The sequence below is a fragment of the Eurosta solidaginis genome, chromosome 2 (assembly GCF_040869045.1).
Source record: "Eurosta solidaginis isolate ZX-2024a chromosome 2, ASM4086904v1, whole genome shotgun sequence".
Taxonomy (NCBI): domain Eukaryota; kingdom Metazoa; phylum Arthropoda; class Insecta; order Diptera; family Tephritidae; genus Eurosta; species Eurosta solidaginis.
In genome coordinates, this window is record NC_090320.1 from 25,765,545 (window position 1) to 25,783,289 (window position 17,745).

At 37.3% G+C, this 17,745-nt stretch overlaps 2 protein-coding genes across 5 annotated transcripts in view; both read left to right on the forward strand.

Moving 5' to 3' along the window:
• The window catches only part of LOC137239402 (scavenger receptor class B member 1), a 148,748-nt gene extending 145,066 nt beyond the window's left edge, over positions 1–3,682 (forward strand). For all 3 annotated transcript variants that reach the window (XM_067764669.1, XM_067764672.1, XM_067764670.1), the window contains one exon: positions 396–3,682. In XM_067764669.1, coding sequence (XP_067620770.1) covers positions 396–623 — 228 coding nt within the window. In that variant the 3' untranslated portion in view covers positions 624–3,682. The remainder of the gene's footprint in view (positions 1–395) is intronic.
• A 6,392-nt stretch (positions 3,683–10,074) lies between these two features.
• Positions 10,075–17,733, forward strand: CRAT (Carnitine O-Acetyl-Transferase). Of its 2 annotated transcripts, none has more exons than XM_067764697.1 (7): positions 10,075–10,461; positions 11,529–11,619; positions 11,688–12,317; positions 13,285–13,632; positions 13,700–13,800; positions 16,712–16,957; positions 17,015–17,733. In XM_067764697.1, exons 2-7 carry the CDS (start codon positions 11,584–11,586, stop codon positions 17,574–17,576), a joined length of 1,923 nt encoding a protein of 640 aa, XP_067620798.1. In that variant the 5' UTR covers positions 10,075–10,461; positions 11,529–11,583; the 3' UTR covers positions 17,577–17,733. The 2 variants fall into 2 exon arrangements, with proteins under 2 accessions (XP_067620798.1, XP_067620797.1); XM_067764696.1 differs by lacking the exon at positions 10,075–10,461 and adding an exon at positions 10,594–10,810.
• The last annotated feature ends 12 nt before the right edge of the window (positions 17,734–17,745 follow it).

Genomic DNA, 17,745 nt, shown 5'->3' on the forward strand with positions numbered 1-17,745 from the left:
AGAAAATGTTTTCAAGCGGGGTCGCCCCTCGGCAGTGTTCGGCAAGCACTCCGAGTGTATACCTGACATGAAAAGCTCTCGGGAAAACTCATTTGCCTTGCAGATGCCGTTCGGAGTCGGCATAAAACAAAAATGTAGGTCACATCCCCCGAATTTGTAGCAAAAATTAAAAGGGGTACAACGCAAATTGGAAGAGAAGCTCTGCCTAAAATCTCTTCGGAGGTTATCGCGCCTTACATTCGAGTTTTCTTAGGCAGCATTTTCTTATTTCCATTAAAATAACGCAAGCTCACCTCGCACTCTTCTACCAACAATTGCAAACAAATGAAAAAGTTACATTTTTTATTATAGCAAATTAAATTAAATATTAAATATCATTTTATTTTTCTTTGCAGACTTCAATTAATATTGATTTAATTGAATGTGAACAACAGCAACAACAACAACAAAGCCCAACCAACACTGCCCTTAGCATAAAACGCGAGCAGACATCAAATAAACAGTTGACAGCGGCGACAACGTTCACAACAACGTCATCGAACAATATACGGCCAAACAGTATCGATAACACAGACAGCAATCAAAGTAGTCATAGTGCAAAAACAAATAAAATACATATATAATATTTAAAAACTCAATTTAAATCGATAAATTTTTTTTGTTTTTTTTTTTTTTTGAAGCCTACTCGCTTCATCACGGATTGGGTTTTATGTGGTTATCTTAGCGGTACCTCTTATTTTTTACATGCATAACAAAAACAACATAACCGTATATAAAGTGCCAATTAATGCTGACTTATCCATAACCAGATAAAACAGCTGATATCAACTTATGGATATCAATGTAATCGATTAATGGTGCCATACCATAACGCTAAAGCCATAACCATATCATAGCCAACCAATTGGTTTTGGGTTTTTCGCCATACCCATAACCTAAAACTGTTTGAGTTGGTTTATTTATTAACTTTTTGTATATTTTATTTATTGTTTTTGATACGTTTTGACTAAGAGACTTATTGTTTGTGGAATATGTTTGTAATTCTTTGTTAGATGTTTAAGGTTATGGCACCATTAATCGATAACAATGGAGATGGTTATGGATATGGTTATGGTTATGACTATGGCCTTAGGGTTAAGGAAGTTTAATTGGCCTTTAAAATTGCATTCAAACATACAAAAGTACATTTATGTGTATCTAGTAATAAATAGGCACGTTAAGGCACACTGGCTTTTTTAATTTATGAAGTATTGCACTTGTCGTTTAGCCTTTTATAATTAATTATTAATTTAGTTAGTATTTATTTTCAAAGCAAAAGAAAAAATAAAAAAAAAAATCACAAATAACTAAATAATAGAAAATCATATGGCGAATAGCCATAAAAAACATAAAATTAAAGCCAAATTAAATTAAGTAGTACCACCTCCATGAGGTGCACTCAACCATGAAAAATATGTATGGATATGTCTATACATATGTATACATATATGATGAATTTCATATCAAAACCCATAAAAAAGGGCACATTTTGAACCTGACCCCCTCAGATTTTGATGAAATTTTGCATACGGGTACACTTTACCTATACAAACACAACCTCATTTTTAGAAATTGAATTTTTGAAAAATTGTGGGCGTGGCAAGGTGTCAAAGTTGTGAAAAGTGCGTGAAAAATGACGGTAATAAGTACTTTTGAGCTGTGGTGACTACAGAATGGCTCAACCGATTTCAAAGATCTTGATACCATTGGAAAGGTCTTCAGATCGGCTTTCGAAAACACACACTGTAAAAAACTTCAAACGCCAAGCGTTTTAAAATAAAATATATTTTTTGGAAAGGTCTATTTAATATATATAACATATCCAAAAACTAAAATGGCGTTTTTTTTCGTTTTTTTTTTTCAATTTTAAGTAAATGCATCTCTTTATATTTTGATATGGTAACCTCAACCGATTTCCAAGATCTTGGTACCATTGGAAAGGTATCGTACACTGAGAAAATTTGTATTACACTGAAAACCATTTTTTTGTTTGTTTTTAAATGCTTGATCTTTATAATTTTTTCCAAGTTTAGTTTTTAAAAAACTTAAAAAAAATGTTTTTTTAGCGAAATAAAAATTCTTACAGTATACGTTTTCGAAAGCTTATTTGAATACCTTTCTAATGGTGTATCAAGATCTTTAAAATCGGTTCAGCCATTCTGTAGTTATCACAGCTCAAAAGTACTATGATGTCAAAATATAGAGAGATGAATTTACTTAAAAATTTTTATAAAAAAAAGAAAAAAATGCTATTTTAGTTTTTAGATATGTTGTGTATATTAAATAGACCTTTCTAAAAAAAATGCGTTTTATTTTAAAACGCTAGGCCTTTGAAGTTTTTTTCAAGTTTAAAATTTTTACAGTGTATATTTTCGAAAGCCGATCTGAATACCTTTCCAATGGTATCAAGATCTTTGAAATCGGTTGAGACATGCCGTAGTTATCACAGCTCAAAAGTACCTATTACCGTCATTTTTCACGCATTTTTCACAACCTTGACACCTTGCCACGCCCACAATTTTTCAAAACTGCAATTTCTAAATCGGTTTTGATATGAAATTCATCATATATATTTCTTACTCATTAGATAGATGCCTTCATTGAATTTTAAATGCTAGTACATATGTAAATATATAAGTTTACTCAGAAACAGCCATTGCACATGTATTGAAAATTTAGAACGAAAAAAATCGAGATCACTTTATTAAAGCAATAAATCGACGGCTGAGTAGGATGCCACCCTATGTTAGCTGTCAGTTCGAAAACGCCCCCTCTGAGAAAATTTTTCAAAAACATTCTACTTCAGAGTTTGTTTCAGAAAGGCGCTAGTTTCGAATTCGGTTGAAGAACGCGCTATCTCAGAATTTTTTTCATAACCGCTCGAGCTAATGTCAAAATCTAAGCTCAGATATGGCGTTTTTTTTTTTCAATAAATCCCAAAATAGGGCGTTACTCAAACGTTCGCTGAGATAGACCGTTTTTGCAACAAATCCTGAAACAGGGCTTTTTTCAAACTTTTTCTAAGAAGTGACATTTATGTGTGATATTCCACTCAGCAGTCGGCATAGAAAAAAAAATCACAAATGTCTTCAGAAAAAGTAGTCAATTAAGCGGGCATACATATATATGTGACTCGGTCTATGAAAAGGTGGCTTATGACTAAAAAAATATATATAATGTATTTGCCAATTATTTTTGCGCTGTGATTTGTCATAGAATGTAGTATAATAGTTAAATAAATTTTTCGATTTCATTTTATACATACATATGTATCTATGTGTGAATTTCAATTTAAAATATTTTTTGTTTTAACAAAAATATTTACGAAGTGTATTCTCTCTCTTTTAAGACATGGTTTTATTGGGTACATATTTATAATATTTTAAACTTCATTAGTCTGTTAGTTAGCGCACATTAACAAAACAAAATCAAAAAAAAAAGTTTTTAATGAAATATAAGTAAATGCATACATTGTGAAATATATTTTTAGTAGCCCTCGTAATTATTGTAAACGTTACATTTATTGCACATATTTAAGACATACCTGGGGGTAATATATAGAGATTATTATATATTTTAAATGTAAATGTATATGGTTGGTAGAATATATTAATTGTGAGAATAAATAATTTGAAATAATAAATATGATGTTTCTTAGAGGCACGTTATCAAATAGACTTTGGATCAAATTGTGAATTAATCTACAAATAGATGGCAATATAATGCAAAAGAAGGGTTTTGAAAATATTGCTTGGTTCGCGAGATATAAGGCAATTTAGGTGCTGGGTCATTAGTGTACCGATAAATTCAAATTTTTGCCTTTAAGGGTTAATGATGAAAGTTTATTTCAAATAGTATTATATAACCACGTTCCTGTAGATTGATACTCAATTTGATCAACGTTCTATCGCTAACGCTTCATTTTCTACTTGCGATTTATCGGTGGATTAATCAGTACTATATATTGACTGATTTTTGTGTATATCTCTTGAACCAAGCAAAATTTCAAAAAAAAATTGTTTGTGTCTTGCGCCTACCTTCGTATAGATTGAGGAGCACAATATCTCAAGGTTTTATCGTTAACGGTTAAGGCACTAAGTGGATTAATCGGTTTTTCGATAACTATTGTCTCTTTGTGTACATCTTTAGAACCAAGCAAAATGGAACCGTAATTCAAATTTTGTATCAATCTGCAATTATAATGCAAAATGAAAGGTAAGAAAATCTTGCTTGGTTCAAGAGATATAGGGCAATTGTAGGTGAGGGTCATTTGTGTACTGATAAATTCACATTTTCGCCTTAAAGGGTTAACGATGGAATTGGATGTCCAATTGTGGATTAATCTAGAGGTAAAAAAAAAATAAATGTAAGGCGCGATAACCTCCGAAGAGATCTAAGGCCGAGCTTCCCTTCCAATTTGCGTCGTGCTCCTCTTGATTTTCCCTACAAATTGGCCGGACGGGACCTACATGTTTTATGCCGACTCCGAACGGCATCTGCAAAGCAGATGAGTTTTCACTGAGAGCTTTTCATGGCAGAAATACACCCGGAGTGCTTGCCAAACACTGCCGAGGGGCGACCCCGCTTAGAAAAATTTTCTTCTAATTGAAAAATCTTATTTCTAAAATTTTGATGTTGCTCTGCCCGGGAGTTGAACCCAGGGCATACGGTGTGATAGGCGGAGCACGCTACCATCAATCTAGAGGTAGGTATCTATATATTGCAACAAAAACGTTGTCATTTGGCTTGGTTCAAGAGTTATACGCAAATTTACAATAGTCATATGAGGCATTTGCGCTTGTAGCATCGGCCTAAAAGTATGCAACGTTCGTTTTGAGTTAGAGGAAGCAACACAATTTGACACACACACACCACCCACATGTATTAGTGCAAATAGTATAGTTCTGCGCGCCTGGTAATTCATCAATGTGATCAATGTAGAAAAACGAAAAACGCGAATGGAAAAAATTTTCCGCGGCGACGAGCGCATTTTTTGATCTGTTGGTGTTTGTAGGTTTTTGATCTATGTGCTAATTCGAAAGTTGCTTAGTGGAGATTCTAGGCTCAAAACAAGTTGTGTCATTCTTTTTTAAAAGTATCCCATCCATTTTTCTTTTTAATGCAGAAGATGCAAACTCGCTTTATCAATTCCACAATACCCTTCCAAATAATTCTGCTGCCTGCTTTCCGCTATATTGCGGATCTATCAATTAAAATTGTGGTGTCACCAGTGATGGGCTAAGCCTGACCATCGACCAAAAGATCTTCTTCGACGACGTGGAACCCTATAAGTGTTCTTGCATTCAAAAGTCTGATAAGTAGAAATCGTAGATCGAGCATTGAGTTCCTGATCCCTTGAAGATGAGTGTACAGGCGTATAACTCAGTCTGAAAACTTCATTCTGCATGCACTTTGGGCACTTTTCGGCAAAGAAAAGCTTCCGAATATGCCGTTCGGAGTCGAGCGTGGATCAATATGGATCGGTGTCTAAATCTCATCCGAGTCTTCAATCTTCATATAATGGACTTTTTTAGTTGGCGCGGTCTGAGCCAGCTAAAGAGATTTGAGTTATTTACTGACGGTAAGTAGCACTATCTGGCGTGTTATGTGACCGTAAGTAATATTTACTCGCAAGTCGTAAGGGGACGAAGCCGCAGTATGCGTGCGTATTAAATTCTTACTGATGTATGTAGGTTCTACACATCGGTACAACTGCAAGCTCTGGTCAATTTGGCGGCCAGCAGCTCATTTGATAAATTTGGAAGTCATATTCACCGATTCCGAAACCTATTTGTTGTGCTGAGTTTGGGTAGCCACCACTACTTAACATAAACGCTCTAGCCACTTCAATGTGAAGAAACAGCCAGGCCAGGGCGTTTCATTTCTATCTTATGACGCTGTAAAGCCTTAGCAACGCAACCAAAGCGTTAAATACAACATAAGTAGTACTTGGGCTTAAGAATTGCAACTACCAGAGATTGGTAGGCCGTAACATATACAAGACGAACTCATGCAACTGTTTTCCAAGTTCATCTCCAATGTCTACAACAAATGCTCCAAAGCCGTAAAAAAAATCCTTAGTAAACGCAATGGTTTATTTGAATCTTATGGCATTGGGGCCAGAAATGAGCTCATATCCGTAGCCCCAAGCAATATGCAACTAGTCAGATTCTTGTTAAACCAGCACTCTTTGCCTTAAATACTGTGGTTGGCCTTAGGGGCTCGATCTCAGCAAGAGAAGTACCATCAAAATGTGTACTTTTCCACAACTCTGTGCTTTTTTTAAATCCTTTATGGAAAGCGACGCTCGCTACTGAATTCGGAATATCTGCGAAGCATCTTTACCAACTATTCCACAGCGGTATCAGAAAAATATCTGTATTTGCCAAAATTACTCCACACAGAACAGAAACGTCATTAAAATCCCTGGCGGCTAATTTTTTCCATTCGTGTTTTTCGTTTTTCTACATTCATCACATTGATGAATTACCAGGCTCGCAGAACTACAAAAGCAGACAATTTTCACTAATACGTGTGGGTGTGTGTGTCAAATTTTGTTGCTTCCTCTAACTCAAAACGACCATTGCATACTTTTAGGCCGATGCTACAAGTGTAAATGCGTCATATGACTACTGTAAATTTGTGTATATAACTTGAACCAAGCCAAATGACAAAGTTTTTGTTTTTGCAATATCTAGGTATTACCTTGTACTTTAATTCACTATTTTGATATAAAGCTCCAACATTAACCCTTCAAGGCGTAAACTAGAATATATAGATACAAAAATGACCCAGCACCTAAATCGGCCTATATCTCTTGAACCAAAACAGATTTTCTAATTTCTCGTATTGCATTATATATATAGCCACTTACTTGTAAATAAATCCAGAATTTGATTCGAGTCTCTGTCAGCACCGGTTGAAATCTAATGAGCGACTTACTGATTGATCGATCAGTGCTGACTACCAGCAACTTTTTGTGTATATCTCTTGAATCAAGCAAAATTTCAAAACTTTTCTTGTTGCATTATGTAGGTACCTACTCGGCGATCACAATTCTACTCAGGGGTCTATTGCTAACGGTTAAGGCGCTAAGTGGATTAATCGGTTTTCCGATTATTACTATACCTTTTGTGTATATCTCTTGAACAAAGCCAAATGACAGTTTTTTTTTTTTTGAAAAATATAAGACCCAGTCGCAGATTAATCCACAATTTAAAATATAAATAAATCATTAACCTTTCAGGCGAAAATCTAAACTTATCGGTACCCAACTGATCCAGCACCTATATCTCTTAAACCAAGGAAGATTTTCTAAACTTTGTTCTTGCATTCTATAGCCACCAACAAATAGATTAATACATAAGTTGTTTAAGCATTCTGTTTGACTTGGTTCAAGAGATATACACAAAAGGAACAGCAATAATCGAAAAACCGATTAATCCACTTAGCGCCTTAACCATTAGCGATAGAACCTCGAGTATGATTGTGCCGCAATCTACGAGTATGCAGCTATATAATGCAACAAAAACAATTTGGAAATTGGGCTTGGTTCAAGAGATATACACAATAATCGGTTTAGTGTTCAATTGCTTTCGATAAAATGCTAACTCATGTAGCGCTTGAACTGTTAGTGATAGAATCTTGAATCAAATTGCGTTATATAGCCACTCACTCGTAGATTGATCTACATTTTGATTTAAACTTTCATCATTAACCCTTCAAGGCAATAATGGGAATTTATCGGTACACAAATGACCCAGCACCTAAATTGCCCTATATCTTTTGAATCCAATTAGATTTTTTAAACATTTTTTTGTATTATATAGCCACCTACTTGTAGATTAATTCACAATTTGATATTAAGTTCCATCGTTAACCCTTGAAGGCAAAAATTATAGTTATTCGGTACATAAATGACCCAGCGCACAAATTGCACTACATCTCTTGAACCAAGAAAGATTTTCTCAATTCTTTTTTTGTTCCATGTAGCCACTTACCCGTAGATAAATACAAGATTTGATTCAATGTTCTATCGTTCACCGTTCAATTTCTACGTGAGATTTATCGGTTGATTGATCAGTGCTGGCTATGAACTGACTTTTGTGTATATCTTTTGAGCTAAGCAAAGTTTCACAAATGTGTTCATTGCGTCTTCTGCCTACCTTCTTATAGATTGAGGAACACCATGATTCAAGGTTCTATCTTTAACGGTTAAAGCGCTAAGTGCATTAATCGGTTTTTCGATTATTACTGTGCCTTTGTGTATATCTCTTTGATGACAAAGTTTTTGTTTTTGCAATATATAGGTACTCTCCTGTAGACTAATCCACAATTTAATATAAACTTCTATCATTAACCCTTCAGTACGAAATGGCAATTTATCGGTACACAAATGACCCGGCACCTAAATGGACCTATATCTCTTGAACCAAGCAAGATTTTCTTAACTAATTCTTTGCATTATAGTTGCAGATTGATACACAATTTGACTCATGATTCCATTTTGCTTGATTCTAAATGTATACACAAAGGGACAGTAGTTATCGAAAAACCGATTAATTCAATTATTGCCTTAACCGTTAAAGATAAAACCTTGAATCATGGTGTTCCGCAATCTATATGGTAGGCATAAGACGCAACAAAAAAAATTTGGTTCAAGAGATATACACAAAAATCAGTTAATAGCTGGCTCTGATCAATCAACCGATAAATCGCAAATAGAAATTTAATCGTTAACGATAGAACGTTGAATCAAATTGTGTTAAGAGAGTTAGGAAAATCTTGACTGGTTCAAGAGATGTACCTAGTGCAATTTGAGTGCTGGGTCATTTGTGTACCGAAAAACTATAATTTTTTCTTTGAAGGATTAATGATGAACTTTATATCAAATTGTGGATTAATCTACAAGTAGGCGGCTATATAATACAAAAAAAGGTTTAAAAAATTGTGCTGAATTTAAGAGATATAGGACAATTTAAGAGCTTGGTGATTTGTAATATGTATTAGGCCTGGTTTTTCAGTACTAGTTCAACTCAGTTTGTCAATTAAACTACGCTTAACCTTATTCTGCAGTTTTTCAGTCTTCTTTAATTAAAGTTTAAACTGAGCTTAAACGGCCGATCTGGCAGGGTTAAACTCTAATTAACCTATCGGTTATTCGCGTTCGTTCGAAATGGCGTCGAAAATACCCAACTAGCATTTGGGCTTGAGTACCATTAGAGCTCATGTTGATAACTAGGCATACTTCCAAAATCTCAAAGGTTGTTTCGTAACAGTGGCTCAACTCGAGAATCATAGCGTACTCAGCAAAAGAGGGAATTTTTTATAAAACAAAAAAATGCTATAACTTAAGTTGAAAAAATTTAATTCCCAACTTGTGGTTCTCTAACTGGACTCGAATGTATTTTCACGAAAATAAAATAAAATGTCTATAATTTATTTTTGATTAATTACTCTTCATTACGGCTATCAACCAGGTGTTTATTTCTCACAATATACAGCTCTAGGTTTTGGTGGTACCTCCTTGGAGATTTTTTTTTCAACTCCACTTCAACTCGATATGCAATGTACGATATCAACTGGCGAAATGTGTTACATTTCTCAAAATGTCTCAAAGGTCGGAAAATAATTTAAGAATAACGTCTTAAGGAAGGTTTCAACGGTGGAGATTCAAGACCTATACATTTTACAAAATTTCTCAAAGGTTGTATAGTGATTGGAGAATGAAGTTGGATATCAACTCGGGAACTATCTGGTTTAAGAATAATTAAATTATGATGTTGGATATCACTTCCGGAACTAGATATATATTCCGCTGGAAAAATGTTTTTCCATGTTTGTTGGGTAAACAATATCCAGCTGTTGCCGTATCTACAAATTATCTAGATAATAAAAAAACGAATGCTGCCGCACAAAAAAGCCCACCCCAAAGACTGATTTAAACTGTGACTGAGAAACTGCGCAGTAGTTTAACTTTGACTAGAGTTTAAGCAAACTTAGTTTAAGCTTAGATTAACCAACTACTGAAAACCCGGACCCTAAAATTCTTTCCAAAATATACTACCATCGCCACACACCCATTATTGTTGGCAGCTCACTGCCATTCGCCGCAAGATGACGCTGAAAAGAATCAACATGTCAAACAAAAAATTGAAACAAAAATTAATCTGAATATAAACAGAGAAATTGACGAAAATTTATTTATGTAATTTGTTGCGAAAAGGTGCAGAGGAATCAGGCGGAGAAATTATTGAAGCAAACATAGCTGGGGCGCTTGGGGCAAAGTGCTTTAAAAATTTTTCGGAGTCGTGCAATACACAAAAGACGGCTAATTTTCATACGAACAGCTGATTGTGTTTATTGTTGTTGCTGTGCGAAATAAATAAACGGGGCCAAAGTACTTAGCTCAACCAGTTATATGTGAGTAAAGGTGTTATATATTCTACTAATTGTTGGAGGCTCACTTAAGTTTTTAGAAACGTTTATTGCACTGATAACATACCATGTATACAACAACAATCAATAGTACGAGCGTCTGGGGCGTACAGGCGTTGCTGCTAGTTGGACACCTGCCGCCGTTGAGTAGCGTTGGTTAAACGAGTTTCACACTTTTGTTTACGTGGAACGCTGAATTTTTTAAACGGGTCAACTTATCTTAGTAGAGTACATTTAGTCATAGTTCTTTGGCCATTTAATTATATCGTATAGTTTTGTTTTATAAGTGGATAAGCTCTTCCTATACACTGCTGATTATGCACAAGAATCTGAGGTGAATTTATAAATTGCAATAGTGAAATGAGGGATTCAAGGGGTTGTGTAGCGCAACCCACTCAAGGGGTTGCCAGCGCAATATATAGCTTCTCGGCCACAGCTACATGGCATTTGTTCCGCTAGATATCACTGCAACTATATTGCAAATATAGGTGCGAGTTAAAATTTCCTTGTCAAGTAAGAAAGATATAAGGCAACAAACGGGTACATATCGTAGCAGAAAGAGCGAACATCTGCACAACTTCTTCAAATCAATTGTCAACCTCACCTACTCGGGATGAATACCTCCAGCGGGTTAGGGGGTTAGAATATACCCGCGGTAGGTATGCTTGTCGTAAGAGGCGACTAAAATACCGGATTGAAGGGGGTTGTGTAGCGCAGCTCTTTCAGGTTGCCAGCGCAATACATAGCTTCTCCAAACCCAATTGTTAACCTCACCTATCCGTGGCGAATCCTGTTTCATTAACAGCCGGGGCTCTGGCGACCCCGAACTCCTCATGGATCTAGGGGTGGGATGGTGGTATATATTGCGCTGGCAACCTGAAAGGGTTGCGCTACACAACCCCTTGAATCTGTTATTTTAGTCGCCTCTTACGACAGGCATACCTACCGCAGGTATATTGTGATCCCCTAACCCGCTGGGGTGAAAGGCACTCACTCTCGGCCGAAAGTTCAAGTTTTTCAAAATTAAATTCTTTCCCTCATTTCTCCTTCAGCTTTCTTACTAACGGGGATTATTCACAACATCAAGGCGTAAATAATTCTAACGAAATGCAACTTGCTTTGCGTCGCGCCACTATGAATTTGGTAAATTCGTTTATATTTGCTTTCTAATTTAAACAAGGAACTAAAAAATTCAAATCATTTCTTTTCAGACCAAAAACGCTTTACAAACATCGTGGAAGTTAAGGCCAACTACCGCAACAGTGGCTGCACAAAACCATGTTTCCAATCAACGTTTTTATTCAATTTCGAAAGGTCCACAAAAACAAAACCTCTTACGTTATCCCGCCTTTCCACTCAAAGATACTTTGAACACTTTTTTGAAAACCGTTGAACCACTGCTAAATGAAAGCGAACTAAAAGCAACTAAAGAAGCTGCCAAAAAATTTGAAACTGGCGAAGGTGATCAATTGCAAGCGTTACTTGAGCAGGTAGCAAAATGTGAAGAAAATTGGTTAGCTGGAAGATGGTTGCGTACTGCCTACCTACAATATCGTGATCCAGTTACGGTATATGTTAGTCCTGCCATGACCTTTCCACCACAACGTTTCGACAGTGATAATTCATATTTAAATTATGCCGGTAAAGTTGTATATGGTTTGGCACGTTATAAGCAAATCATTGATGCCGGTGAGATTCCTATTGCTAAAATGGGTAAATTTGAATTGGATAATTCACAATTTAGTCGTGTATATGGTACATGTCGTATACCGCTGAAGGGTGAGGACAGCATAGAGTACAATCCAAAATCGAAGCATGTTGTAGTGCTGTATAATAATCATGTGAGTTCATCGTGATATTGCTGGGTGGAAGAATGTACTAGGTTAGGTTAGGTGGTAGCTGCCATGATAAGGAAAGCTCACTTGGACAACACGAAGGTCCGTTGTGATACCACATACAACAAAAACAATGGTGACGTAGATCTAGCTACTTAGACAATCGTTGGGTAGCAACGATAAAGCTCCGAATGATACCGACCTCAACTTTGGATAAATCCTCGGGAGATCCAAGTAAGTTGCGACCGAAATACTTTCGCCTAGTTCTGGCAAAAGCTGGGCAATCCAGCATAAAGTGATTTGGTAAATTCCACCTCATCACCATCCATACAGCTGCAGCAGGATGGAGTTTCCAGTATATAGAGACGTACCGCATGGATACCCATGGGACAGTGCCCTGTCAAACCCCCAATGACCATTGATAGGTGAGCCTTAGTGAACCCAATTATTTCGGCAGACCTCCTGCCATCCACTTTCGGCCAGAAAGATCTTGCTACCCTGCAAGACGTGGTGTCCGCCCTACTTTTGCTGAGCTGAGTCGAGGCCCAGCTATGGAGGTGCAATCCACAGGTGGCCAGCGGAATCCCGAAAGCCCTACAGCCATCTACATCCGGTTCAGTTATACCGATGCGGGCTAAGAGATCCGCTTGACAGTTACCGGGGCCATCACTATGGCCCGAATGTATGTAAATAATTTTGAAATTATATTTTCGCTTCATTTTGCCTACCTATTTAAATCGGATAGGGCAATTTTGCACCAGTTTCTAACCAAATACCGTAATAGCGCATTATGAGCTATTTGCTTAGACAGTTCTTTGTTGAAAGTAATGACCATATATATTGTGCTTCCACTCAGTCATAATAGTATTTATGTAATTGTACTATTGAGCTATGGCAGTTTCTTGTATGGCTCATCAATTAACATTATTTATTGAAATTGATTTTTCTTTTCTTTTTCATCAATAAATTACAGTTTTACAAATTAAATATCTATAATAATGATGACGTTCCTTTACATCCCGAAGTATTAGCTGAAGAATTTAAAAATATTATGAAAACAGAAAGTGTAAAGGGTGTGGAATTTGGTATACTAACAACAGATAATCGTGATAACTGGGCTGAGGCATATGATCTACTAATGCAAATCGATGGTAATAAGGAACTTGTTAAAACTATACAAAGTGCCTTGTTTACCGTATCATTGGATGAATTCTATGATGTTAAAGATAATGAATTTTTCAATGAGATGGCCAGTCAATTAATTCATGGCGGTGGTACATGCTTGAATAGCGCCAATCGTTGGATGGACAAAACAATACAAGTATGTTATATGTTCTCATACACTCATTAGAACCATTTTGATACAAAATTTGGTCTTATTTACACAGTTAATTTTTAATCGCAATGGCATCAGTGGATTTTGTTATGAACATTCGCCTGCTGAAGGACAACCAATCGCTAATATCACTGATTATGTGTCCAATAATTTGTATGTATATTCATTTATTACCTGCCGCAAATTTTTTGTATGTCGATATCTGGGTAAACCTAATGTTGTTGTTGTTGTTGTAGCAGTGCTTCGCCCCACCCAATAGGTGCGACCGATCACAAATTGTCATCAATATCATCTAACGGGAGTCCAAGGAAACTTGCATTTTCAACAGGGGTGGACCATAATGAGAGGGGTGTTAGATTCGTTGGTTCCACATTACAATTAAAGAGATGGTTGGTGTCATGTGGGGACACATTGCAAGCGGGGCATACCCCATTTAATTTGTTGCGTAAACCTAATACATCTCGTCTTTAACACTTGCCGTTGACATCACATAAAAGTGCCTATATCGTAGTACAGAGAGTTTTCTCCCGAACTAACCTAAGTGTCATCTCATTAGCTAGACATACTTGGCTGAAATGAAATCGGCAGTACTTACGAAATATACACCTTATTTAGAAAGAAGACATAGCATAGACCGTTGTTGCGCCCCTAACGGAACAGTTTTCTATTGGATGGTACGTGGAAATATTGAGTGTTCCATGGCGCGGATATTAAGGAGTTTTAATGGCGATGAGAAAAAATAAAAATGGCATACCATCAGCGAGTGAGGGCGCTTAAAATATGCCCGCGGCATATCAACCCTAATTGTCAACCTACGTCGTGAATCCTGCTTCTTTATCAGCCGAGGCTCTGGCGACCCACCCCAAGCTTCTCATGTAACTAGGTAGTGGGGCGGGATGACCTAGAAGGTTCAATGTGGTTGTTGTTGTTGTAGCGATAAAGGCACTCCCCGAAGGCCTTGGGGAGTGTTATCGAGTTGATGGTCCTTTGTCGGATGCATGTACGTTCCGGTACCAAGCCCTATCATCTCGGGAACGACCTAGGCCATACCGCCCTCCCACCTCCAATATCCAAGAGGAGTTCGGGGTCGCCAGAGCATCGGCTGTTAATGAAACAGGATTCCGCACGGATAGGTGAGGTTGAAAATTGGGTTTGGAGAAGCTATATATTGCGCTAGCAACCTGAAAAGGCTGCGCTACACAACCTATCGCGGGTATATTCTAACCCCCTAACCCGCTGGGAGTGGTCATAGTAAATCGTTCCCGAGATGGTCGGACTTATACCTTAATGGTGCTTCTTACCGGAACGTACATGATATATATCCGGGAAGGATCTTCGGGGAGTATGTTTATCGCTACAACAACAACAATAATATAAACACTGCATTTTTTCTGGGACTGCCCGATCGCCTTTTACTTAGTTTAAGTCTGCTTGCAGTATATAAGGTGTATCGTGTTGCACCTCGTCGTCGACCATGTTTCAGGCTATGGAACATGCAGAATTTGTATGCATTGGTCACATAGCTGCACACGCTGGTGTAAAGGCCAAACTGTCATGCCAGTGATTAATGCCTTTACTAAGGTGAACTTAATTCGGTGTAGCCTTCCTGTTGATGTACTACATCAACTAGAGTCAACGGGTCATTGTCGATCCCGGTCAGAGGCAGTTATCGAACTGTTCACTTCAGACTTTTTGTTGCATAAAGACAGTGGCTACTTTTTATTCCGACTAGACAAGGTAACTGACTTATACTAAATAACATGAAGTATAATAACGGGTAAGGGGTAAGAATATACCCGCGGTAGGTATGCCTGTCGTAAGAGGCGACTAAAATACCAGATTCAAGGGGTGTGTAGCGCAACACTTCAGGTTGCCAGCGCAATACATAGCTTCTCCAAACCTAATTGTCAACCTCACCTATCCGCGGCGAATCCTGTTTCACTAACAGACGAGGCTCTGGCGACCCCAAGCTCCTCATGGAACGTGGGGGTGGGGAGGGAGGGGATGGCCTGAAGGTTTAATGTGGCCACATAAATCGTTTCCGAGATGGTCGGGCTAGCACCTTAATGGTGCTGTGTTACCGGAGCGTACCGGATCTGTATCCGGCAAAGGACCATCACATCGATAACACTCCCCAAAGCCTTCGGGGAGCAGCCTTATCGCTACAACAACAACAACAACAAGTATAATAACAAAATGTGGGCCAGTATAACTTGACTACTTGTGTGGTCGATATGTGTGTATGTATATTGTACCATCAAAAATGCATTGAAAGTGAAACGCATTCCAAGTAACGCTGCATAACCCCTAACCCATGTCGATCAGCCCTATGGAGGACTGTCGCACGACACCATTATTTCCGCATAACGCACTCTCACTGATGAAGTATAATAAATGTACGAAATCCGCGCTGAATCGAAAAGATGTGTTGCCACACAGGCAAAGATAAAAATCGATGCGAAGCTAACAACAGCAGTGAAACAGGAAAGGGGACTAACTTGGGAATTAATTTCCGAACTGAACCTTTAGCAAGTGCCTACATGCAGTATTGGACTTTTACCTCCCTCAATTTTTAACAAGAAATGAAACAGTTTTGAAACCCCATACTTACTATAATGCGGAAATATAGACTATGTACGACAAACCTTGGAATATGCACACTTTGCTCAACAAGAGCAGAGAAGATACATTACCACTCATGGAACTTGGGGGTGGGGAGGGAGGGATGGCCTGAAGGTTTAATGTGGCCATATAAATCTTTCCCGAGATGGTCGGGCTAGCACCTTAATGGTGCTGTGTTACCAGAGCGTACCGAATCTGTATCCGGCAAAGGACCATCACATCGATAACACTCCCCAAAGCCTTCGGGGAGCAACCTTATCGCTACAACAACAACAACACATTACCACAACAATATTTATGCACTTGATCAGCTTCGCTTTCCGCTTTCCGTGGCAGGTATTCCTACCTACGATTAGCCGAATATTATTATTTAATGCCCTAGTTGCATGGATATGGCTAGCAAAACTACATTTTCATTACTCTTTGCTTTTATATATTACAGATCCAATGCCAAACACTATGAAATGGGTGCGCGCGACAATTATCCTTGTCCAGAGAAGCTCAAACTAAAAACTACAAATGCCTTAGATCGATACATTGAAAAATCTAAAAGAAATTTGGATAAATTAGCGGATAATTTGCATGTGAACATTTTGCATTTCAAAGACTATGGCAAAGGTTTTCTGAAGCAACAAAAACTTAGTCCGGATAGTTATATACAAATTGCGCTCCAATATGCCTACTATAAGTAAATAACTTTAAATTTAATTCAAAAATAAAAAAACTGTAACTCCTTTTTTCGTAGACTACATTTAATGCCTGCTGCACAATATGAATCCGCACATTTGCGTATTTACATCAATGGACGCACTGAGACCATACGTTCATGTTCTAATGAATCGATTGCCTTCGCTAAAGCAATGTTAGACGAATGTTGCGATGCAAATAAACGTGTCGAATTGTTACGTACCGCTATTAATGGACATCGTGCCTACACTCAAATGGCTTTACAAGGCAAAGGTGTTGATCGACATTTGTTAGGTTTGAAACTTATGGCTATTGAGAATAACAAACCTATACCAGAATTTTATAAATCGCCTGGCTACGTGAAAAGTTTAATATTTCGTGTGTCTACCTCACAAGTGGCTACACCTAATCTGGGATTTATGGCATACGGACCAGCTGTTGATGACGGTTATGCATGTTGTTATAATCCGCGCGAAAATGATATGATTTTAGCATGTTCATGTTGGCGTGATAATCAAACGACAAATGTTGATACGTTTGCGTCTATGTTGCGAGAAGTATTGCTTGAAATGAGAACATTATTGATTAGCGCTGGAAAAGACGCAAAAGCTAAATTGTAAATTATTGTACAAAATATATATGGAACTGAGGAATATTTAAATGTAGTACTAAATATAGAAAATTAAGTGCCTATACATTTTTTTTATTTTAAACTATATAGTTTATACATTTTTTTTTGTTCAGAAACTGAAATACAAATTTATTAGTAAATAAAGATACTTTGTCGTA